This window comes from Rhamphochromis longiceps, linkage group LG3 (genome assembly GCF_057381845.1).
Source record: "Rhamphochromis longiceps isolate RC_006_pf linkage group LG3, R_longiceps_female_GT1.1, whole genome shotgun sequence".
Classification (NCBI taxonomy): Eukaryota; Metazoa; Chordata; class Actinopteri; order Cichliformes; family Cichlidae; genus Rhamphochromis; species Rhamphochromis longiceps.
Window position 1 is genome coordinate 33,978,590 of NC_140559.1, and position 26,110 is coordinate 34,004,699.

A 26,110-nucleotide genomic window follows, 5' to 3' on the forward strand; every position below is an offset into this window, starting at 1 on the left:
ACATTGCATTTCTCCTGGACAAGAAAACTGTCAAGCTTTTGAACTAGAAGTCCCTTTTGAGGACTGGGTTAAATTTATTCCTGAAAAGGTTGAATACAATGACAAGTTTTCTCCTACCCAAAAAAGGGAATACACAATTTTGAAACCTGGCACTTGGACTCATATCATCAATGATCTTATATGGAAGAAGATCAAAAATACATGTACACTTGTGTTCCGTAGAGCAAAGGTCCATCCAACTGTCAACAATAATTATCTGGACATCAGAGGCGACTGTAAGGAGTGTCATGGCCAGTTAGAAATGTCATGTGACAGACAGCCAGCAATTAATAGTCCAATGGTGCTCCAGTGTTTCATGAGAAATACAGATTTCTCCCTGCACACTGGCCACTCCAAGCGGTTCATGTCTGGAAACCTGCGTGAACAGATCGCTAAAGAGCTGTGTGAGGGCAGAATGGAACCAGCTGTATGGAGGTCAGTGAGGGCAGCAGATCTGATGGATGTTGGAGATCCTGAGCCAAGCCACCTTCCAAATTTGGCCACTCTGCGAAAAGCCAAACAAGAGAGAAAAGACTTGGAATTAGGAGATAAGGACCCCATTGCATCTCTGCAATTGTTAAAATATAGTGTTCCTCACAGTGGTAGCATCCGAGATATTGGACTTGACAAGTTTTTCTGTCACTACTGGAGTCAAACACAGATGCATGTTTATAAGACATTGTCAAAAAAATCTCCCCCAACTGTGTGTTTTGATGCACCCAATGCAAAGCTTCTTCAAGCTGCTGCCGTCAGGGAGGAGACTGCGGAGTCTCCAGGCCAGGACCAGCAGACTGAAGGACAGCTTCATCCATCAGGCTGTCAGGAAGCTAAACTCCCTCCCGATTCTGCCCCCCTCTCCCCTCTTCTCCACCACGGTCTCACTGAACTCTGTCACACACACACACACACTCACTCTCTGACGCACTCACTGGCCTGCTCCAGTCACTTTGTGGAGCATTGGACTGCCATTACCTCATAAGACTTTGCTGTTACACTATCTCTTACCGTACACTACTAAATCTCCATTTGCACTATTTGCCTATTTTGCACCACTATGCCTTCTTACTTGAATATTGTATATTGTATATTGCATAGCTTTTTTTTGTTATACGTAAAATTGTATTGTATTTATTTAAATTTTTACTTTTTAATTATTTTATTTGCATTTTTCTAATCACTAGGGTTTGAGAGTAACGCAATTTCTATTCTGTGTATGTCCTGTACATGTGGCAGAATTGACAAATAAAGTTGACTTGACTTGACTTGACTTGACTTCAGTTGTGAAAAAACTGCTGAGACCAAATTTTCCACCCTAATTTACGAATAAATTCTTTACAAATCCTACCATGTGAATTCATGGATATTTTTTTTCACATTCTGTCTCTCACAGTTGAAGTGTACCTCTGGTGCAAATTACTGACCTCTGTCATCATTTTAAGTGGGGGAACTTGCACAATCGGTGGCTGACTAAGTACTTTTTTGCCCCACTGTACATGTATGAATGTCTGTGCAAGTCTTTATATCACTGTCATGGTCCTGGGTCTTTGAGCCAGATTATGAGTTTGTGTTGTGACTCATTCTTTTGGATTCAAGAGATTTTCATATTCTAGTTCTGTATTAGTTGGTCTTTACTTTTGTATTTTCTGCATCTAATTTCATTCTGTTAGTCCGTCCTAGTTTCATCTCAGTGTTTTGTGCCTGTGCCTGTGCGTTTTACTCCTTGGTCTCACCTAGTTCATCATGTCTCCATGTCTCTCCTCTGTCCCAATGTCAGGTTCACGTGTCTTAGTTTGTATGTGTCTGTGTGTGTACTTCCTTTTTTATTTTGATAGTCTCCCATCTTGTGTGTTTTATATTCAGTTTTGCTTCACCCTGATTCCTCCAGGTTCTGTGTTCCCCATGTGTGTCCACTCTGACCTGATCTCCTCCTGTGTGCTGTTTGTGTCGCCCTCTGTTCTGTCACGTTATAATTATATTCGTGGAGCTGAAAGTTTTCCTCTCTTTCGTCCACTTTTGTCTCTACGCAATGTTACTCTGCCTTGCCTCTCTCCTTCACTGAACACAACTCCCCCTCCCCCATCGCTTCACCTGCAGGCAACAACAAGATGGACACGGCAGCTATCAAAGAGGAGCTGGTCGGTTAAAAGAAAACATCTGGAAATGACTATTTTAGTGCTGGTAGCGTTAAGCTCGTTAAAATGACGTTAACGCTACATTTTGACTGCACAATTGTGAGCTTTTTTTATGCACAAAAACAACATTGTTTTATTTTATTTATGGAGCATTACTATTTAATAAATGCTGATAATTTATTTCTGAGTTGTTTTTTTCATGTACATCTACGCTGGATGTTAATAAAAGTGCCTGTGTGAGATCTGGGACACAGCTTTGACTAAGGACTCTCTTTTTGTTCTTACTTTATGGCTTTAAAAAAAGCTTGAGATATATATCGTGTATCACCATCCAGCTAAATAATATCGAGATTTTTGGGCCATATGTAACGTAACATTATGTAACATGCTATGCTCTTCAGTTGTACAGAGTGGAGGCTAGATTTGGCTGTGTGATATGTTACAGAGAAAGTATTTGCCTAGCTTCTGGGCGTTGCCCTGGATGCCTGGTCAGATATCATACCCTTCATATGCTCTTTCTTTGATTTATTAAAAAGCCACCGTGGGCAGCATGGTGGTTAGCACTGTTGCCTCACAGCAAGAAGGTCCTGAGTTTGCATGTTCTCCCCGTGTTTGTGTGGGTTCTCCATGCAGTTAGAGGGGTTAGGTTAATTGGAAACACTAAATTGCCCATAGTTGTGAATGTGAGTGCGCTTGGTTGTCTCCGTCTATGTGTCAGCCCTGCAACAGACTGGCGACCTCTCCTACCTCTCGCCCTAAAACACCTGGGATAGGCTCCAGTGATCCTGAAAAGGATAAGCAGTAGCAAATGGATGGATGGATATTCAAAAGCCAAACAGAAATATGATGACATGGAAAATAAGAATTTAAACCCTCAGCTGGCATATATAATGCTGATTTCCATTCAGGGTGGCACAAGCCACTGTACTCCTAGTTTGAGTCACAAAGTTAATGTCCCAGACAGGGTCTTCATGCAGGTTTGTGAAAGCAATAGAAACATCAATATTAAATACGGAGTCTGTGATTAACTGTCAATACTCAGATCTCCACAATTACGAAGGCCAAAAACTAGGATTTGAGATTAGCTCTCCTTTTTTCTTCAATACACCAAACACAAAATATGAACTCTTCTCTCATACAAAAGTAACTCAACTTGAATCACATGTAACTAACAACTAGCTGTTCCTGTGTCCTTCTCACCTTTCTGCCCCACTTCTCAGACACGTTTCCACACGTTCCAACACCGCAGAGCGATAAAGAGGAAACTGCTGAGCAGCAGAACATCAGCAGAGCCAGAAAATCACACATCAATTGCCAATAAAAGACAGACATGGCCAGCAAACACACTAGTCCTGGTGAGTACATTTAAAAATACTAATCTATAACATTAATTTTATATAAAGGCAAATAAAAGTCAACAGCCACTTATTAAACCAAACATGTATCAGATCCTAGACATTATTTTAATTTATGTCCTTGTTTGATCTATCCCTTTAACAATTTCCCTTTGTTATTACTACTTTTAATGGTACTTTGTACACTGTGATTCAAATCAGAATTTTAGTCTACAAATCCAAAAGCTGGTTCATGAAATGCCCAACATGAACATCAACTCTCAAAAGTTAAAAGAAAAGTTTGACTGAAAAGTTATTTTCTTTTATTAAAGCTTAGAGTCAGAAAGAACGTAGGAACAGAATTGTTTTCAATTAATGTCATCTGGAGTTTCTTGATGACACGAGAAGTGGGAAAAAAAAGATTTGAACAGTTTTCCTACAAAACTACAGAGGAACAAAAGAAGGAAGGTGTTTTCTTGTTCGTCTCCTTCAACATTTGTTCTGTTCACTAATAAACATGATTCTTTACCCCGCTTCAGATTAATGGTCCACTCACCAAATCTACCAAGACTTTATTTCCTTGTTTGATCCAATTCCAAAATATTTGTAAAATCTAAATAAAGCCAGATTGCAATGATTAGAAAATCTAACACCCAGATTTTATTTACAATAGAACATAGAAAACACATCAACTATTTAAACTGAGAAAATTACAGTATCTGTGTGCCTTTTCTTTATTTAATTTGATGTAACAGGGGTGACAGAAGTCAGGCACCTACTGGTTTGGAGTCTCTAAACAGTTAAATATTACTATACTGTAGGTATCATCATATATGGCGCACATGAAGAGGAAGTCATATAGAGGTTGAAGGGTGAGGGAGAGATGGTGTCTTGACATCATGATCTATAATAATTGACACAGTAAGAAGGTTACTGGTTCAAATCCTTCTGTGATCTTTTTATCTTTTTTCCTGGAGTTCGCATGCGTTTTCTTCCTCCAACAGTCCAGAGACACACTTGACATAATAGAAAATACACATTGTTTGTCTTCAGAGTTTGAATTGTGAATATATTAACTTTAAATTTTACCTTTAAAATGTTTATTACTCTTCAGCAAAACAAGAAGAACCAGAGAAGCCAGAACTCAGGATTTTGCTTCTTGGAAAAACTGGAGTTGGAAAGAGTGCATCAGGAAACACCATCCTAGGAAAGGAGAATGCTTTCGAAGTGATATCATTAGAGTGTCAGAAGGAAAGAGGAAAGTTTGAAGGTCAAAAGCTGGCTGTAGTTGATACTCCAGGTCTGTTTGACACCCGTAAGCCTGAAGATGAGTTGACAGCAGAGATGGAGAGAGCCATCTGCTTTGCTGCTCCTGGTCCTAATGTGTTCCTGGTTGTGATTCAGGCCAACAGATTCACAAAAGAAGATCAAGAAACAGTGAAAATTGTTCAGAACATGTTTGGAAAAAGTCAGCTTGTTCCACATTAGTTTTGTTCACCCATGGAGATGAGCTGAAGTCAGATGGAGACACCATAAAAAAATTAATCAGTGATAATCCAGCTCTCAGTGGCTTCATCAGTCAGTGTGGTGGAGGATATCATATTTTTAACAACAAAGACAAGGATCCCTCTCAGGTCAGAGAGCTGCTGGAGAAGATCAACATCATGGTTCAGAGAAATGCAGGAAGATTCTACACAGTTGAAATGTTCAGAGATGCTTACCTTAGGATTGTTCTTGTTGGGAAAACTGGAGTTGGTAAGAGTGCATCAGGAAGCACCATCTTAGGAGAAAAAGCTTTTAAAAGTTTAGCATGTTTTTCCACAGTGACATCAGAGTGTCAGAAGGAAATAGGTCTGTTTGAAGGTCAAACACTGGATGTAATTGATACTCCAGGTTTATTTGACACCAAAAAAACTGAAGACAATGTGAAGAAAGAGATCAGTAGCTGCATCTGCCTTGCTGCTCCTGGTCCTCATGTGTTCCTGGTTGTGATTCAGGCCAACAGATTCACAGAAGAAGAACAAAAAACTGTCAAAATCATCCAGAACATGTTTGGAGAACAGTCAGCATGTTACACTATGGTCTTGTTCACCTGTGGAGACAATCTTGAGGCAGATGGGGTGACCATAGAAAAAATGATCAATGATAATCCAAATATCACTGACTTCATCAGTCAGTGCGGTGGAGGATATCATGTCTTTAACAACAGAAACAAGAATCCCTTTCAGGTCAGAGAGCTGCTGGAGAAGATCAACACAATGATTGCGAGAAATGGAGGAGGATGCTACACTAATGAAATGTTCAGAAAAGCTCAGAGAGCCATGAAAAAACCAGAAGCCGACCTCAGGATTGTTCTTGTTGGGAAAACCAGAGTTGGGAAGAGTGCAGCAGGAAACATCATCTTAAAGGGAAAAGTATTTAGATCAACAGACTTCTCTTCCTCTGTAACATCAGAGTGTAAGAAGGAAACGTGTTGATTTGATTCATTCAGAAGATATTTGGTGAACAAGCAGCTGATTACACAATGGCCTTGGTAATCCATGAAGATGATGAGAATAAAGACACCATAGAAGAAGCAATCAAACATCCAGATCTCAAAGACTTTATCAGTCAGTGCCGTGGAGGATATCATGTTTTTAACAGCAGAAACAAGAATCCCTCTGAGGTGCTGAAGGAAATCAACAATCTGACTGAAAGAAAAGGAGGATGCTACACCACCAATATGTTTGAAGAGGCAGAGAAAGCCATAAAAACAGAGATGGAACGACTTCGGAAAGAAAATCCAGAGATGACGGCCAAAGAAGCAAGATACAAAGCAGAAAGAAGGAACGAGGTTACTCGGGGGAAATGGGATGCCATTATTGGTGGAACTGCTGCAAAAGTTAGTGCTGGAGTTGCTACTGCTGTTGGTGCTGCAGTTAGTGTTGGAGTTGGTGTTGGATATTTTGCTCAAGGAGTGAAAGGTATAGGAGCTGCAGGGTCGGCTGGATTTGCATCAGGAGCTGTAGTGGATTTTGCATTAAAAACAATTTTTAAATTGAAATTGGGGGATTGTGTTACACAGTAATACTCAGTGGAAGTCAACATTTAGAGTGGGGCAAAAAAGTATTTGGCAGCCACCGATTGTGCAAGTTCTCAAACTTAAAAAGATGAGAGAGGCCTGTAATTTTCATCATAAGTATACCTCAACTGTAAAGAACAAAATGAGAAAAAACCCCCCCAAAAAATCACATTGTCTTTTTAAAGAATTTATTTGGAAAATAAGTATTTGGTCAATAACAAAAGTTGATCTGAATACTTTGTTATATGCCCTTTGTTGGCAATGACAGCGTTCAAGCGTTTTCTGTAGTCTTCACAAGGTTTTCACACACTGTTGCTGGTATTTTGGACCATTCCTCCATGCAGATCTCCTCTAGAGCAGTGATGTTTTGGGACTGTCGCTGGGCAACACAGACTTTCAACTCCCTCCACAGATTCTCTTTTTTTTTTTTTTTTTTTTTTTTAATAAATAGGACAGGGGGAATGAATGAGAGAAAGAGGGGGAGAGAAAGAAAGAAAACCAAAGGGGAGAAGAGACGGTGAGAAGGGGGGGGAAGAGAGAGAAAAAAAAAAAAGAACTCCTGGGTCACCTGTATGGAGAAAAAAAACAAACAAACAAAAAAAACAAACAGAGGAGACAGCAAACAACAAAGAGTAACATAATAATAGAGAAAACAAAGCACCATCACAATAAACTAGCTAGTCATAGATATCAATATTTACTAAATAATAAACGATATTGTGCAGCACGCAAGATAGACAGCGCACAGTGTGCTTTGAGGCAGCAGCCAAGAAAGCTTTAGTCCGCGTCTGTGAATACCCATGTGTGCATACCTCCACAGATTCTCTATTGGATTGAAGTCTGGAGACTGGCTAGGCTACTCCAGAACCTTGAAATGCTTTTTAAAAGCCACTCCTTCATTGGCCTGTCCCCTTTGCAGAAAAACAGCCCCAAAGCATGATTTTTCCACCCCCATGCTTCACAGTGGGTATGGTGTTCTTGGGATGCAACTCAGCATTCTTCCCACTCCAAACATGGCAAGTGGCGTTTATACCACATAACATTCTCGCGGGTTTTGTCCCTGTGGCCTTAGACAGCTCTCTGGTCTTGGCAATAGTGGATGTTGGAGTCTGACTGTTTGAAGGTGTGGAGATGTGTCTTACTGATAACGAGTGGAGGATAGAAGAGCTTCTTAAAGAAGAAGTAACAGGTCTGTGAGGGAGAGAATTCTCGCTTGTTTGTGGGTGCTAAATACTTATTTTCTGCACCATTATACAAATAAATTATTTAAAAATCATAAAATGTGATATCCTGGGTTTCTTTTTTACATTCTGTCTCTCACAGTTGAAGTGAACCTATGCAGAAAATTACAGGCCTCTCTCATCTTTTTAAGTGGGACAGCAATCTGTGTCTCCCAAATACTTTTTTGCCCCAATGTATCATCAGCTGGTAAACAAGGAATTAAATGAAAAATAATAACAGTAATAGTGTGAACCTTTTTTCAGTATGTGTTAGAAAGAGAAACAGAATATATTGTGGCGCGCTTATACAAGGAGGAGACAGAGGTGTCCTTTGGTCTTGCTTCCCGCGAGTTAGCCAGGGAGCAGAGCCATTCAACAGAAAACACAACATCAAAAAGGCGTTCTCTCCACCCAGAAACACACAGTCGCAGAGAGAGAGAGCGCGCTACCTGTAACCATGGCAACATAACGCTGCCGCCTGGAACAACAGAACATAGCTGTCATGACCCCAAACAGCCCTGACCTGCTACAATATGTTACCCAAAGAAGAAGGACATGAAGCTGAAAGAAACAATCAGTTTCTTTGGGACAGCTGAGTTTTTGTGATCATTTAGCAGTAACTTATTAAGGACAAATTATCATAAAGACAGAAGAACATAACCACAGCATAGCATAACTGTCTTTATAAGTCTCTTTTTTAATTTTTTTATGTGAAATATAATCTTCAATAACATCGTTTTTGTTCGTTTGCTGAATAGAAACATGTTAATCATCACTGATTATTAGCCTACTTGTAATGATTGGGGGAATTTGAATTTTGAATTCTACTTTGTACATAATCTGACAGACTTATTGGTTTAATGTGTCTTGAAGCTGTGGTCTCACATTTAGTTTGATCTCCTGAATAATGTATCATTAATAAAACAGATTAAATGTATTGATGGGGGGGGGGGGGGGGGTTTCTTGTCTTTTCTAATAAAAAAAACCTGGAATGAACCAGTTTCCCATGAAGAAGTTTCACTGAAGTGTTTGAGCTGATCAAATGACATTTATTTCATGTTTTCTCCACTGGGTTAAATACGTTTTTATTCAGTGATTAGATGGAACAAATTAAGAAGTCAACAGTCAAGTGAAAATAATCTGCACACGGAGGGGTGGAAAAAATGCATCAGCCATCATTGTGAATCAGTTTGTTTGGTTTCATCCAGCAGCACCACCTGCTGGACTAACTCTAACCTGCAGTCAAACTTCAAACGAAGCAGAAATATTTCTTTCGCCTCTGAACTTTAAGTGTGTGATCATCTGTGCTGAGAGATGGGAAATCAACGAGAATGAATGTGGATGGATTTTTTAAATCAACTGCTATTAAAATCAGCTCAAAGTAATAATTAATCAGAAATAATGTGTGTGAATTGTGTCAAAAAAGATCAGAGAAACTTGTTAATATGAGAATAATGTACAAAAACACCTGAAGTTAAGGCTGGAACTGAAAACGCACATTTATTAAACACAACTACAACAATGTTTAAATAATAATAAAACAAGACTGATGCAAACACTGCAAAAAACTTAAGACATTGCAGTAATGGTAAGACACTATAATAGTTTTATACATTAATTTGACTCTAAATTAAACTTACAGTTGCTTTACTCAAAGGGGGGGAGTTTACAGGCTTTATCCTTTGCCTGTTGAATTAGGAGTGTTGTCCAAATTCAAATTGTAGTTTCAACACAGCGGACAGCTCTTTTCATTTCCTGACTGCAGTTCCCCTACCCTTCTTTTAACCTCTTATTCCGGTTAGGAAAAAGAGGTATCGCTTCAGTCTGTCTGCAGATCACAGTTAATGTTACTGATTGAACAGGTGTTCCTGGTGTGTGTTCGCTGTTCAAACAGCTGCAGGTACAGCAAAATGTAAGCGAGGAGAATAACATTTAATACATTTTCCAAATCACCACATTAATACACACACAGGTCGGTACAGTGCGTATGTCCTGGTTCAGCTCATGTAATAAGGCGCATAGAACAAACTATAATCCCGCCTCCTCTCCCTGCAGAGGGCTGAGGAATCTTTCATTAATGATGACGCTGTGTTCCGGAGACCTGATTGGTCGGTGGGCGGTGCTTTCACACCTGTTGCTCTCTGATATTTTACTTAACCTGCTCCGGAGCAGGTAGATCTACTGCACAGGTTATCATAGCGATTTATGTCGGTGATAAGTGAGCCACCTTCATAGTAGGCCACGGAAGTCACCCGGATAAACCCAGACCTTGCTTCGTAGTAGGAGTAGATCTTTGACGTCGTTATGGCATCCGCTACACGGAGAAACAATGAGACCTCGTTAGACGAATGTCAGTCATCGAGCAAGATGCCGCGAAATGCCAAGAGTCACATAGCAGCTTTAATTTTAGCTCGAGGGGGGAGCAAAGGGATCCCGCTGAAAAACATCAAGATGCTGGCCGGGGTCCCGCTCATCGGGTGGGTGCTGAGGGCCGCCGTGGACTCGGGAATGTTTGACAGGTGAGGAAGGACAAGAGCTTTTATTGTAGGGTCAGATGAACGAGCACCAGCAGCCAACTTTAATGTCTTTTCGTTATGAAAACATCAAATCAGAGTTGATTATATTATATTAACCTACTTCTGTCCACATGTCATAACGGCCTCCTTAAAGTATTCTGCACATCAGTAAAGTCAGGGAATATAAAATGCATCAGTTTGCTCCCTGATCGCTAAGCAGCTGCTGAGCAGCTCTGTGCTCAGCTTTAAGTGTGACGTGGAGGAGTCCCACGCGTCCTTTTAGGATGTTTACTTAAACAAAGTCACAAATGAAGAAAACTGCTCGCATTTATCTACTATATTCCACTTCTTTTTTTTCATCGGCGTGACTCCGCAGACATAACCTGCACGTTATGAGAAACATTTTCTAACATTTTTGTCAAACTTATTTTGACTTTACAAACACTATTACGATCTGGAATTTGTCTCTTCCTATTAAAGTCACCCTCAGCTGAAACATAACTACTCATACACTTAAACTGTGAGTTACAGTAATTCATACAATTATGCAACAAAACCCTAAAACGTCCAAACTGCCAATGAGTTATTGCACTGTGAGCTCAGTTTAATTATCCGTTAACAGTTTAGTGCCGCTGCAGCCATCGTTTAACCAACATGAGATCATTCATCAAAAAATCTGCTTACTATAAGTGCAGGTTTGTTTGTTTGTTTGTTTGTTTTTATCGTACATCAGATCCGTTCATAAAAAAAATGGAGCATGCGCACTGAGCTAGGGCATAATTTATATTCCAGCAAAAAGAACAGCAATTACCAGTTATTTAGTCTTCCTACAACTGGTTTGTTCGTTTACCGATAAGCTTGGAGGTACGTGTGTCACCAAGAGGCTGGCAGGTTGTGTGCGTGTGGTTAATTACAGACACAAATTCTCATTTTGTTTTGTTAGCTTTTTGCGGGTCATGTCTTGTTTTCTGATAAGGTGAGAGTTCTCTGCCATCATTATCACAGCTGGCTGTGTCATTGTCGACAATTATACTGGACACATTTATTAATATTAAGCCCAGAATCCCTCTTAATCCACAGCAATTTCCTAATGTTGTAAACCTCAACATCTGGCAATAAACCCATTCTGATTCTGATTCTGATTCTGATTAAGTCGCCCCAACAGGTGGATACACAGATTTGATTTTGCAATTTTCCTGATCCTCCCCCAATTTTTTTCAGTGAGCTTTCATGTGTTAAGTAAAAAAAAAAAATGTGAAGAGACTGAGTCTGTCTAATCTCCTTAATTATAATGGATCACATCCATAGACCAAAAGTCGATATCGATATAAAAATGTCGACATAAAAATTAAATAAGCAAAAAAGAGACGGAAGAAACACCCTTCAACTATATTACGAGTGTTGACTGTTCAAAGTTCCAACTTCCCTCTTGCAACACCACAACTTAAACACACTGAGCCGAACAAAAACGGGAGTAAACAAACAATTAAAAAAAATAAATAACACATGACAATTGGTAGAGAAATTAACTGTTTTGTATATCCAAAAACAAAAATATCGGGCGATATATCAGAGTATTGTTTTTCTCAATCGCTTACATTGGACGATCTCTAATCACTATAGCTTTGGCTATGAGGACAAAATACAGAATGTCTAGTAGTGTTATGAAAAGAGACGGTTACAATTAATAATAATGATTATGCACCTTCACTTTCACAGTGTGTGGGTATCAACGGACCATGATAAAATTGAGGAAGTTGCAAAGGCATGGGGTGCTCAGGTGCACCGGAGGAGTCCTAAAGTCTCCAGAGACTTTTCCTCATCAGTAGAAACCATCCAAGAGTTTCTTGAGCACCATAAAGGTAGGAACGTGTTTCTAAGATGGTCTCAAAGCATTGCCCTGCTGCCACACAGTGCAGATTACTCTGCTTTTGTTTTCACAGAGGTGGATATAGTTTGCCACTTCCAGGCTACATCACCGTGTCTCCACCCGTTCCATGTGAAGGAGGCCTTGGAGAAGATCACGGTGCACGGTTATGATTCAGTCTTCGCAGTGGTCAGGAGACACCAGTTTCGCTGGAAGGAGGTTAAAAAAGGATGTAAGTGAGCAAGTCTGCACATTTGACCTCTGATCTCACGTTTACCTTTTACAAAATGTGTTACTGTCTTACAGAAAGTATTATGAAGAGAAAGAGAATGAGCTGCCTAGTTAGTTAGAAATATACTGTAGTATATTTTTATATAATAAGCTCAAGTTATTCATCTATTATCCATTACGTGCTCCTACATGTTTGTATAACATATCAATGCCTCCTTTATCTGATTCTTATTGCACTACAAACCTCTTAAAATGCATTTAAAAACAACAAAGAACATAAAATTAATGTAATGAATGAGGTTTGTGCTCTTGGAGTGCTTCTTATATTTCAGCTGCCTAAAGGAAAGTATTTAAACTATTTTTAGAGGGTGTGGTTATCCTTTTCATCTTGTTTGTCTTCTCTTCCAAATAGACCTGTGTGTTGTTTTTTTTACACTCCCTTTCTCAATTTTCACAAAAAGGTCAGATTTCTTGCTGGTATGTTAAAGGATTCAAATGACAGGGAGGAGCAGCCATTAAATAGACGATCTTTGCACCTGCACCTTAGTAATTATTAACTGCGATAAACAAAATCCAACAGATGCTTCACTGGACAAACAATGAATCCTTACAGTGACAGTCTTTCTTTTTTATACTTGTTTTTTAACTGCTTGGTGTTTCTAAAAATGGGATTGGAGAACTGGTCCCAAGTTGAGAACTGGTTATTTGAGCTATTACAGTACTAAATTTCCAAGCTTATTAGCTCCCTTCATCTGATAATTTTTGATCTGCATGCAAGCAGCTTTCAGTTTTGATACTTACTCACACTTGTGCTTGTTTTCCACCCGGGGGAAGCACAGAGGCAGTTGTTAGGCATTCATGGATTACTCGTCTCCCTGCAGAGAGTGTTTGTTTTTCAGGCAGTTTACAAAATACAATATACTGCCAAAAGCATTTGCTTGTCTAACCTTACATGCATATGAACGTCCCATTCTTAATCCATAGGGTTTAATATGATCTCTGCTGACATTTTGCAACTATAATGGCTTCAACTCTTCCTGGGGCACATTTGCAAGGTCAGACAGTGATGTATGATGAGAAGACCTGCCTCACAATCTTCTCTCTAATTCACTCCTCACATAGTGCCTCAGTATCTGCTGACCCTGCTCTGTGATTATGTGCCCTACAACTTTTTGGCTGAGTTAAAAGAGGTACCAATAATTAAGTCACTGCACACTGTGCCTGACATTTCTTACCAACCTAAATCAGATGCAGCAGATTCATGTAACAAAACAAAAGTCAGGTACTTGCATCATTTCCCAGTATGTTGATAGCTTAAACAAATAACAAGACACTGATCTTTTCAATCTTGTTCACTCTCCATAGTTATACTAATAATAATCCAAAACATCACCGGTTATCACGGCTGTCACTAGTTCATTTTCCACTTTTCTTCATTTATATCTTGCATTCATTGCCAAAGAGGAGTGCAGCCATCTGTCAGGTGCGCAGCTCCAGGTAGTGGCTGGTGGCATTGTAACTTTGAACATTAAACTGCTGCTGTGCATTAATAAAACAAAACTAATAACAGCTAACATTTAAAAATCTAGCTGACTAGTCCCACACTTTTGTATTTTAAAAGAGGCATGAAAGACCCAGAATCTCACAGAAGTGAAGGGTTTTTTGCAGCAACAGTGAATCTCCTCAGACAAGAACTAAAAGACTCTTAAGTTCCTACTGTCACCATACGGAGTGCTAATATATCCTGATGCGGTGAATCATAAAATCAAACTTTAAGTCCTAAGTTGTTAGTTCCTTTTCACTTGCTTACTTGTCACCAATAAGACATTTTGAACCATGCATCCTGTTTTACTTGGCATAAAGTCATTTCACTTTGGCACATGCATGTATTTCTAAGTTGTGTTTGTAATTACCCACACGCACACAACCTGTCAGTGCACTTGATTACACACCTACCTCCAGGTTTACAACCAGTTTAAAGGTTAACTCATAAACTGGTTGTTGGAGGTATAGATCGTGACTGTTGTTCCTTTTACTGGAATTTCCTTTTCATCCTTCTTCATCGTGCACACTCGTGTTTCCTTTTTTCATTAGTTTTATGAACAGATCAATACAACTCTTAACATGTATATGATAAAAGACATACAAACAAACAAAGCTACAGAATTTAACACATTTCTCACAGATTTGGTCACCCACCTACTATGATGGCATGAATTTCCCTTAAATGTCTTTTTAAAAACTCAGTTCACTCACACACTGGTTACTACACCAAGAATTAGACAGCTTCTCTGTGTAAATAACTACTTGATGGAAAGAGGAGTTTGCATTGTTATTAATGGATCCTGTTTCCTTCTAGCTGGTGAGAAAACAGTGCCATTCAATCTGGAGCCAGCCAAACGGCCGCGGCGTCAGGACTGGCCAGGGGAGCTGTGTGAGAATGGCTCATTTTACTTCGCCAAAAAAGAGATCATTGAAAAGGAAGGACACTTGCAGGTAAAGGTGGTGGTGATGATGGTGGTGGTGCATATATGGTTTAAAATTACTATAATGACTTTATAATGACTGAAAAAACAGCCCCAATACCCAACAGTTAAACCGTGCCTTTTTTATTCCTGGTTGGCACCAACATTAAACACACACCTATAAGACAGCAGCAGATGAGATTGATGACAAATGGATCAGATTTCATCAGCTACGTTGTCAAAGAGATTGTTCAATCCCTATTGCTGTAAAAATATCTGGGCATGCTGTCTGCAACCTTTTGAAATCTCCAAACTCTTTATTATGAAAAGGAGTCCTTGGACTGCAGGAAAAGTCTGCTTAAAACAGGAACAATGTTATTTTTATAGAAAAAAGTTTCATTGAATAAGAAGCTGAACTTAACTGTGGGAGGAAGTAAAGAAAAAACAGACTTTCTGAGCTGGATTTCCTGTGTTGAAAGTTTAGTTAGTTGTGCTCTATTTTTGTGGGATTCTTACTGAAACTGATATTGGGTTCGATTTCATTTGATACTCAGTCTTGCGTATTTCTCTTTTTAATTGTTGTGTAGTTTGATGTATTTAGGAGAAGAATCTGGCAAATAACAAAACAAAACCCAAAACATAAGGACAGAGATCTGGCTGGTACCCAACAAGGGAAAAAAAATCTGTAATAAACCAAAGGACCAAATTGGACTGTGACAGCTCCACAGCTTTTCCAAACCCTTTGTGTAACAATACATCTAAGTCATGCTTGTGTTTTCACCTCTGTAGGGCGGTAAGTTAACCTACTATGAGATGCTGCCGGAGTATAGCGTAGATATAGACGTGGACATCGACTGGCCTGTGGCAGAACAGAGGGTTCTCAGGTGAGAAGCGCTGAAAATAATGTCTACCAGTCAGCTTTTAATCAACTATCCATTCCCTTTCCTGATCCAGCCTATGTTTCTCCAATCAGGTACGGTTACTTCGGTAAGGACACACCAGAGGTGGTCCGCCTAATGTTCTGCAACATTTCCGGCTGTTTAACTGATGGAAAGATCTTTATGTCTGTGTCGGGAGAGGCAATGGTGTCTGTCAACACCAGAGACACAACTGGGCTTCGGATGCTACAGGAAGAACAAGTTGAGGTTGGATTTTTTTTTCAGCTGTCTGAACAGAATTACGTAAACTGGCCCATCTTGTGGAACGTCGCTCACAAAACTGCACTCTGTCTCGCTTCACCAGGTCATACTGTTGACCACAGAGAAAGACCCCATTGACCCAGCTTTGCTTCAAAAACTTGAAGATAGGATAATGTGCAAGGTTGAGAAGGTGGGACAGGAGCCGCTGAATGATTTGCAATCAATCGTTGAGAAGAAGAAGCTGGAATGGAAGGATGTGGCGTTCATGGGTAAAACTGTATTTTTATTTGTTAACAGTTTAATTGGCAGGAATTGGAAACATGTTGAGGCTACTGCTTTAAAAGGTGGTGTATTTAACATTTATGTTAAAGTGCTGTTTTAATCAAATCTGAATAGTGTCTGGCAACAAATTAACAATTAAAGATGTCTGACTGTTTGTGTTTGTGCAGCCAATCTCTGCAGCTTGTTTAAGTAAATTATTATAGGGACTAATGATCTTCTGTTCCCCTCTCAGGTTTTGATCAAGCAGATGTGAAATGCCTGAACCTGGCAGGGCTGAGTGCAGTACCCGGCGATGCTCCAGCTGTGGCTAAAAAGGCTGCAAAGTACATCTGCCATTGTGCTGGGGGATCGGGAGCTGTGAGGGATTTCACCGAGCACATTCTGCTGCAGAAGCAAATGGCAAAATCTCAGAGGGAGCACGACCGCATCGACCGCCACAACTTCTAATCTTAAAAGAAGTCTACATGGAAAAGGTTGAGAGTACTAAAACAAAACGATGCACATGCATGTTAGAAATATTGAGGCCAGATTTACAGTAGCCCACCCTCTTTCAATCTAAGGTTTTATATATCAGGACATCAAAAAAGTCATGTGGTCTGTACATAAACACAAAACACATTAACACATTATAAAACACTTTTGTTTTAAAAAATAAACTACAAGGGAACTGTTCCCACTAAAGGTCCAAACAACAAACTTGTTGCACCAAAAATGTCTTTTTTTTTCACTATGGCTAAGCAATGTACTTGACCTCTTAGGTTCTCAAAATTGTCTTCATTTTTAACACTAATAGAAGTTTTTTTTCGGTTGATTTAATAAACCTGGTCAAAAATATTCCCTGGCATTCAAATCCAACTTGGCAGTAGCTGGGTTAAAGCAAAGAAACTTGCACCCGGACCTCATGCAGTGAAGGTTTTTGTCCCCCCACACACACGCACACACACACTATGAATAGGATTCTTGCACATGGAATAAAAGAAGAAATTTTGACAACGCTTTGAATTTCATACGTTAAATCAGATGTTAATTTAGGTTAGGGTTGAATTCCATCACACAAAGTAAAGCACCAAATGTAAACATAACGCGTTAAGCTAGCACTAGCAAGGCTGCACTGAACTGTCACATTTACTACAAGGACACTGGAGGACTGTACTAGAAAGCAATGTTTGGGGTCAACTCTGAAGCTACTGTCTAAGCTCTCTCTGTAATCACAAATCTACAGATGGCGTCACTGTTATGTTTTTCTTTTTCGAAACTGGCAGATAGTGCCTCCAAGTCCTGGGAAGAAGTCATGCAAAAATCCAAATAATTACAAGGTCGATGTGAAAAAGAAATGAAGTCCTCTATCACCTCTCCACTCAAAAACATGTCACAGTTATCATGCATCTGTTGTTTATGCCGCTGATATCCCCTGCTGCCCTGCTTCAAACATAAGGACAATGCCTTAAATAAAACTGAAGTTTGATGGTTTCTTGGTAAGGTTTGGAGGTGAAGCTAGCTGGATTCTGTCACTTTCCTCTTTTTGCAGGCTATATGCTTAGCTAGGTTTCTCCTCACTGTAGTATACTCTAGATTATTCTAGAATAGGGTAAGAAAGCAAACGTATTCTTTAAAAATAAGAATTTAACAGTGTTTGTGAGGGGGGGGGGGGGTAAGGTGGGGTAAGGTGTATGTGTAAAGGTGTATTCTTTCCATTTTTAATTCTGTTATTCAAAGATTTTGCTTGCTTGTGCTTGTTTTGGTTAAATGTCTTTTAAATCATTCTCTGGTTTTAATTTGACTGGATTATGATTATTTTATAATTATTTTTAAATTAATAAAATATTTCAAGTTAACAAAACAAGTTTGGGTACTGTCATCATTATCCATTTTCTTAACAGGAATGTAGTTGGACAAAGACAATTTAGGTCATCACAAAAACTCAACACTTCATGGCATTTGCTAATGTTATTTTGAACATCGGACAATTTCTCTGCCAAAAGAAATTCTGGCACGGGTCAATTTTGGTCTCCACCCTTTTCCAGCTGAGGACCATGGCCTCAGATTTGGCAGTGCCTTCCACTGTCAAATCTGAAAGTGGTGAAAGCCTTCCAGCACTTGGCTATGCCTTGAAATTCTGTCCTCAAAAATTACAAACAGAATCGGTGACAGACATGATCTCGTTTCTGGTTGAGTCAGACTTATTGCCGGCCCACGAATAACCCATGATAGGTGAAATCCGCGAAGTAGCCAGCTTTATTTTTTACAATTATTATAGATGTTGTAAGTCTGAAAAACCCCACAGTACACACTTTATACACTTTTCTCAGACAGGTGAACATTTTCACACTTTTCTTTCTTCTTTAAAAACTCTCAAAGTTCAAACCTTCATAGAAAAATAAGGTCAGTATTATAGAATGAAACCAAAGATCAAAGTTTTCAGGTCTAGAACATGGGAAACATGGGGTTAGTATCCTGCCCAAGAACATTTGGCATGCAGACTGGAGCAGCCTGGGACCGAATCACCTGCATCTAAAATGCCCACTGAAAAACAAACAGGCTTAAATGTGCATGGAGTTTATTTCAAGATATTGTAAGTGCCAAACTGTCATTGCTAGAATTTCTTAGTGCAGATGCTTTTGTCTTGTTTTATTAGAAGTTTATACAATGAAAATCTTTGCATATAAAAGTTGCAAATCAGGTTTGTTCATTTGCATCAAAGGTCATGCCTTTAAAGACAGAACTAACTGTCAAACCGTCCCTGTGCCTTGAGTGTTGCCTTGCCACTGCTTTGCCCTTTTTGCCGTGTGTCATTTCCATGCCCTCTCTCATTTCATAGACTGCATATCCTTGATTCCCCTCTTTACGTCTTAGTCCCAAAGAAGATAAGGATGCACAAATAATTAACTGACAGGAATAAATCCTGCTTTTTTTGTGTCTCCACTTGCCTGCGCCGACTCATCTCTAAAGTATTCATCTACTTGTCACAAACACACCTGACTGAAAAATGTCACCAATTCCACCTGTGCAACCAGATAATCAGGATTTCCACACCTCCTAAGTCAGGTCAATGACATTTATTTGTTATTGTCTGTTAGTAAATCTCTTAAAATGAATGGATGAATGAAAAAATGAAGGCTACAAAATGTTTAAACGGCTTTAAATGTGTCAGCAATGCAGAGATAACAACCTGCTCCTGAATACATCCAAGAAAAAAGAACTGATCACTGACTTCAGGAAGAAAAAAACAAGACAATAAGCCTTTAAATATCACCGGGGGACTGTGGAGAGGGTCACAGACCTCTGGTTTCAGGGACTTTACATCAAAGAGGATCTAACCTGGAGTGTAAACATCACAGCAGACATAGCAGAAACTATACTTCCTGGGGGTCCTCAGGAAGAACAAGTCTCTCTGAGATTGTTTTGTCCTCCATAAAGAGCTTATTATTTACATGACTTGAATCTTCTTTAATGGGGCATCAATGTACGAGCATTAAACACAGCAGCATCTATTTGAATCTGCTCTGTGCACAAATGGGTTGGGAATAGCTGTTGTAATTTTTTTCTGTTTTTATATATTATGTAGCTTATAGTTTCTTTGGGGGTTTTTTATGACCGCTGTGAGTGATCTTTGCACTGTTGAGATCTTTGCACTATATTAAGTTGCACACGTTAAACATTACAGTGAAAATAAAGACACATTCTAACTGACACTGGTAATGAGGAGGCCTCTGTGCCCGTCCAGCATGCTGACAATGAGGCTCCCAATGCAGGAATATGATGTTGGATATAGTGACCTGTCTCTAGTAACACTGGGCCAAAGATCATCTTTCTGTCACACACAAGTCAAAGTGAACTAACAGAACTATGCAAACTGAGACACACCGATGATATTAGTTGTGAATGTACGAATGCAATACGTTTGTGTATTATCTGAAATCAATGGGTGGGTATTTTAGCAAATGTACAATGATTGTGTCCATTGTTATTGTGTAGCAGCTTATTGTTTTCTTTCATGGTCCTGGGTCCAGTAATTTAGAGTTAGTATCTTATGTTAAGTCTTGGTAATATTAGTATGTTGTTATTTTCCCTGATCATGAATTATATAAACTTTTTGCGGTCTGTTTACTCTCTAGTCTAATCTCTTTTTGTGATTCGACGTCTGTCTCCCCAGTCAGGTCCCGTGCCTGTCTGGTGTTGATGTTCCTTTTTACTATCCCTGTCTTGTCAGTTAGCATCTGTTCAGCTGTGCTCCAAGGTGTGTCCATTCTGCCCTACTCTCCTACTGTGTTTATATCTCTTTGTCATGTCCACCCTCATTGTCTGTTGGTCTGGTCTGCTCTGTTATTGTGTTTGCTTTTGTTTTCTTTGCCTTTTGCTAAGAAAATAAAAGCTGTCATTGTAAGTTTTTGTCTGCTTGCCAAACCCCCTCCAGCACATTTTTAATCTTTGTGCTTAACTAGATCAGCCTGCTTTATCAGTACATCTCTGGGCCCACCTCTACTGAGATGTTTCTTTACTATGAAGAGTGTTTTCCCCTTCAGCAAACATCAAACTCACAGAGTTTACTCTCCAGAGTTATGCAGGGAGTTAAAAACCGTCAGGCTCACTGATTTTCTTTTGGATACCCAGATTCCTGTTTCACAGACACCTAACCTTGTAGACTATACAGTTGTAAGGAGGTCCAATACTTTATTTAATCATATTTTTTTAAAAACCCTAAATGTCTAAATTTTATTTTAATGATTCTTACTGCGTTTATTTTTACAAGAGGTGTCATAATCCTATAAAGAAGTCTTCAGTTCCCTTAAAAGGCTTTACTACTTTCCTTTAAGGATGTGCGTAAATGGCATTAAACTTGGAGCCATCTGGCAAGGATTTAACCTTTTGATCTAACCAATAATTCCTTCTCATCTCCTCATAAGTTAAACCATCATCAATTCATTGAGAGCTTTAAATGGACAAACTCATCCCTGTGGCATGCAGACAACTGAGCACAGGATAAACTCACAGGGAGGAGCCGGAGGAACAAAATTGCACACACACAGGACTGACTGGAAAGTGCAAAGAAGTGTAAGTGAAACTACTCTGGCTGGGTGAAAACGATAATGATGAAGGAAGGAGAACAAAGGTGAGGAAGAAAAACAAAGCAAGTTACCAGCAAACATTTTTAAAAATAAACTGGAGACACCGGAGACACCAGAGACACCAGAAACGATGATTGAATACAGAAACTAAATTCTTAACAAATGCTGACGTAATGGCAAATCCTTTGTTTTTTTTTTTAGCTCTAATTTAATTTTAATCCCAAAATGCACAGAAATTGAAAACACTTAGCCTATTGTCGGCTATCCAAAGCCTTATAGTGGCAAATATTCTTTAAAGCACTCATTAAGTAAAAGGCACTTGGAGTCCTTTTTGGTAAAAACTACAGTTCCCAGTTATTTTGGGAAAGAGAGCTATTTGTCTTTCTATCCAGCTTCCCTGATGTGATTTTTCAATATGACAGATCATCAACATTCGGTTGTTTCTGCATGAAGAACCAATACTGAAACAGCAAAAGTGACAATTGTGCTGTTTATCGTTCATTTTTTGTGCAAGTTGCCTGACGACTGCAGGTGCATCCGCAAATGTCATTTACCAGCCACTTTATTAGGCACACCCTTGCCAGGTTGGAGCTTCTTTGTGGCACTTGACATGACAGCAGCTGACAGTTATTGCAGATTTATCGGCTGCACATCCACAATGAGACTCTCTTGATCCATCACATCCGAAGGTGCTCTAGTGGACTGAGATCTGGTGACTGTGGAACAAATGTGATGGACATGGTCAGCAACCAATTCTCATGTAGGCTGTGGCGTTTAAATGATGCTCAATTGGTACTAAGAGACCTGAAGGGTGCCATGAAATATCTATCAACATCATTACACCATCATTACCAGCCTGAGCTATCGATAAAAGCTAGGATGGATCCATACTTTGATTTTGTTTATGCCAAATTCTGTCCCTACCATTCAAATGTATCAGCAGAAATTGAGACTCACCAGACCAGGCAAAGTTTTTCCAGTCTTCTATTGTCCAGCTTTGGTGAGGTTGTATCAATTGTAGCCCGAGTTTCCTGTTTTTAACTGACAGGAGTGGCACTTGGTGTGGTCTTCTGCTGCTGTTGACCAGACCAGAGATGCTCTTCTGCACCAAATGAGTGGTTATTCGAGTTACTGCTGCTTTCCTGTCAGCTCAAAGCAATCAGGCCCCTCTCCTCTGACCTCTGGCATCAACAATTCCTCAATTTTGGAAATTTTCTCTTTTCAGACCATCCTCTGTAATCTTTTGACATACTCACACCACTAACTATGTCAAGTTCAAAGTCCCCTTTCTTCCTCATTTTGATGCTGGGTTTGAATCTAAACAGGCTCTGTTGACCACTTATGCCATGTGACTAGCTCATTAGATATTTGGGTTAACGAGTAAATGAAAAGATGCACCTAACAATGTGAGGTGTGAGGTGTAAATTACTAATCTATAAGAAAGTCTCTCTGAGATTGTGTGTGTTTGGAGATATGGTTGAAAATCAAACCTGCTGGAGTCTCTACAGGGCTGCTTCCAGAAAGATTAGTAAAAACACTCCATGAGACAATGAAGTACACGTTTTTTTAAAAAATCAGATGTAATATCCTGATCAATGAAAGGAAATGGGGTTGTCTCTTTTAAAAATCTAAATAGATTCATATTTCTGTATACTCTGGATTCAAACAGAGGCTTTTCGCTTTATTTCCCTCTGTCCAGCTGCTATGAGAGGAAAACCACACAGAGCAGCAGTGGTGCCTTTCTAAATTCTGTTTGCACTGCAGGTGTGTGCCTTTGACTAGGATGTTTGAGTCAATATTTAATTTTTGGCATGGATGAATGGTGTTGTCTGCAAGTCCTATTCAGCAAGTGTCCGATGGCTTTGTGATAAAAGGGATAAATTAATGATCTACTACAGAGAAATGCATGTAGCCTAAAGGAGAGGTATGAGGAAATATTACATAATGACTATAACAACAAGAGCACCCAGAGAGCACAACTGCCCTTGAAGGGCAAGAGCTAAACTAATACTTGGATGTTTTGGGATGTTTTCATTACAACATGTTGACATCCGCCTGTTTCAATTAAAATATGATAATTTCAGGTAGTTATGGCATCACCTTGATGTTGTATTACTCTTTACAATTTCTTGAAAATTTTTTCAAGGTTAGCTTTGAACTTGGGCACTAACAAGATCAAATGCTTAGCCAACGCAGGGCCTTGTGTCCTCCAAAGATGAATATGAAAATAGTATAAAATAGAATGATTTTATTCTATTCATCCCCACCAACACTGAAGGGAGGGAGCATGCAATCATGCTTCAGGTGAACACATTTCTCACATGTAAGGGTAGGCATCCATACTAGTGGTGTGGATCAGTCAATCAGTAACTCATTCCCTCCTGGCATACATCTTGATGTCAGAGAGGATGTGGCTCAAGACTGCTCCATTCCATAATCGGTATGTGTAGCCACTCTTTTCAGTTATCTCGCTGAGGGTGTTCAGACCTATGTAGCACAGCAGTGGGGGCCGAGCATTTCCTCAGTAAATCCCACACTTGATGGCGACTTTTGCAATTGGCATGATTTTTATATGGATTTTTTTTCTTCAAAAACCTGGATTAATTCCATATTCAATTTTGAAGCAATAAATTGCACCAAAAATGCCAGATGTAGCAAAATTGATACAAACTAAAGCTCCTATCTGCAAACTGACTGAGGGGATTTAATAAGGCCAGTGTGTCAACCCCAAACAAACTACCGTGTAAGGGAAATTCAGGTGAGAGGAATGTAACATCAGAAAGCAGCTTTAAGTCGATTTTTATAGAAATGAATACATGTATATAAATATGCAATCGTTTCTGTCTTTACTGCGGGTCACCTGCAATACCTTCGCGGACCACTAGAAGGCGCGTGCACACTGGGGATGACTGCTTTTACATGCTTCCTGGATTTTAAAACAACCCAGCAGTAGGGTTACAGGTAGACGGAGAAATGCCAGGAGACACGGACAAGATCATCCAACACAAGATGTGCTTAAACCCTGCTGGGAAGAGGAAGGAGGGATAAAGAGCTCTGTGTAGACAGTGAGTATCATTTTAAACTTGCATGCATGGGTCAGTTTTACAGTTATGTCCAAATATATACAGATGCACCAAAGCCAACAAACCCAGCTGGAATGGCATTTGTTGCGCATGGTTTTCATGCCAAAGCAGGAAAAGGATCAGTGTTGGGGTCAGTGGCGGATCTAGAGAAAGTTTCTTAGGGTGACAAAATCAAAGCCATTTCTTTACACATATGCAGGTGTTATATTCTTTGTGTACTATATCATTGGTTAAAATACATCAAGTACAGCAAGTATACACATACACAGAAATAATCTTTTTTTTTTCATGCTTAAATTTACAAAAAAAAATGTCAAAAATCTGCACTGTCATGAACAAACCTCATTTTTTCATGATTTATTAGGTTAATAACTCACACCTTCATGGCTTTTCCAGAGTTTAGCAATCAAGCACCTCTGTAATCTAAATTGCCAATGATGTTGATTAATAAATAAATATAGAAATAAAAATGTTTCTATATTTATATAAATATAGAAATAATGCAGTTTCAGACTATGCGCTGAACCATTTTTTTTTAAGTGGGAGACAGTAACATAATGCAATATATGCAGTTTTTGAATTCATATTCTGCATTAATTGTAGCTAAGCTCAAAGTCTTAGTGCTAGCTTATATTAATAAGCAATATTGTCATATGCAAAACCTGGGTGCCACACACCACCCCAGTATATCGGCCTCTGGTTGGGGCATCAGTATACACAGGTGAAATGCTTTCAATACCTTTTACCTACTCAATAGAGAAGACACAAGGCCATAAAGAGCAGTGATGTGCCTAGAGTCAAGTTCATCATTAACTGGTTTACAGTGCTGTAATTCAGACAGCAGAGCAGACATCCTAATAGAAATTCACAAAACACTTGATTTGGCTTAAGGAGACCTTTTTTGGGTACCAGCACACTGTGGAGTTAAAGCGTATGAAAGCCACAAAAAGTCTTTCAGAGGATGTGGTTATTGGTGTCAGCGGGACAATGAAAAAGGGCATAATAAAGCAGAAAATGAAGAAAAGGTGGCAAAAGCAATGATGCGAAGAGAGAAAAGGAAGATGGTTTTACAAAATCCAAAGGAAAACAGCAGAGATGAGACAGTTAAATCACAACTTAGATTTGGGCAGCAGGTTATTTTTAAGAGGAAAGAGCCATACAGGAAAATGGGACTGTAATATGGTAAATGGTAAATGGCCTGTATTTATATAGCGCTTTACTAGTCCCTAAGGACCCCAAAGCGCTTTACACATCCAGTCATCCACCCATTCACACACTGGTGATGGAAAGTTACATTGTAGCCACAGCTGCACTGACAGAGGCGAGGCTGCCGGGCCCTCTGACCACCACCAGTAGGCAACGGGTGAAGTGTCTCGCCCAAAGACACAACGACCGAGACCTTTACAGCGAAGCGTGACTGCATGTTTTATTGCAGTGTCAGAAGCATGATGATGAAAGAAGACAACTGATCAAAAAGCTTGACGATATTAAAGTAAAACTGGACTTGGTTGATTTATTTCGCAAGAACTCAGTGAGTGAAAGCTAGCAGGCCATATTTTCGTTTTTAAGGCAGACTCGTTTGTTTGGGAGGATTTTTTTTATTTATTTCTCTGTCATTTCGGTCCACACTCCACGCCAGTTGGTGGCGGTAATGCACCATTTTGCTGTTTGTAAA

The 26,110-nt window shown here is 39.4% G+C and overlaps 2 protein-coding genes across 3 annotated transcripts in view; both read left to right on the forward strand.

Moving 5' to 3' along the window:
• LOC146674212 (GTPase IMAP family member 9-like) overlaps nucleotides 1–5,988 on the forward strand; it is a 38,084-nt gene extending 32,096 nt beyond the window's left edge. The window contains exons 2-3 of one of the 2 annotated variants that reach the window (XM_085395093.1): nucleotides 3,500–3,526; nucleotides 4,620–5,988. In XM_085395093.1, the coding sequence (XP_085251219.1) occupies nucleotides 5,170–5,982 (813 nt within the window). In that variant the 5' untranslated portion in view covers nucleotides 3,500–3,526; nucleotides 4,620–5,169 and the 3' untranslated portion in view covers nucleotides 5,983–5,988. Of the gene's footprint in view, nucleotides 1–3,391; nucleotides 3,527–4,619 lie in introns of both variants that reach the window. The other variant, XM_085395087.1, reaches the window with a different exon arrangement.
• Nucleotides 5,989–9,926: 3,938 nt separating this feature from the next.
• cmasa (cytidine monophosphate N-acetylneuraminic acid synthetase a) lies at nucleotides 9,927–17,293 on the forward strand. The gene is made up of 8 exons (XM_085395095.1): nucleotides 9,927–10,305; nucleotides 12,022–12,164; nucleotides 12,246–12,401; nucleotides 14,760–14,896; nucleotides 15,655–15,749; nucleotides 15,839–16,010; nucleotides 16,108–16,273; nucleotides 16,519–17,293. The coding sequence occupies exons 1-8, from the start codon at nucleotides 10,091–10,093 to the stop codon at nucleotides 16,731–16,733; spliced, it is 1,299 nt and encodes a 432-aa protein (XP_085251221.1). The 5' UTR covers nucleotides 9,927–10,090; the 3' UTR covers nucleotides 16,734–17,293.
• Nucleotides 17,294–26,110: the final 8,817 nt, after the last annotated feature.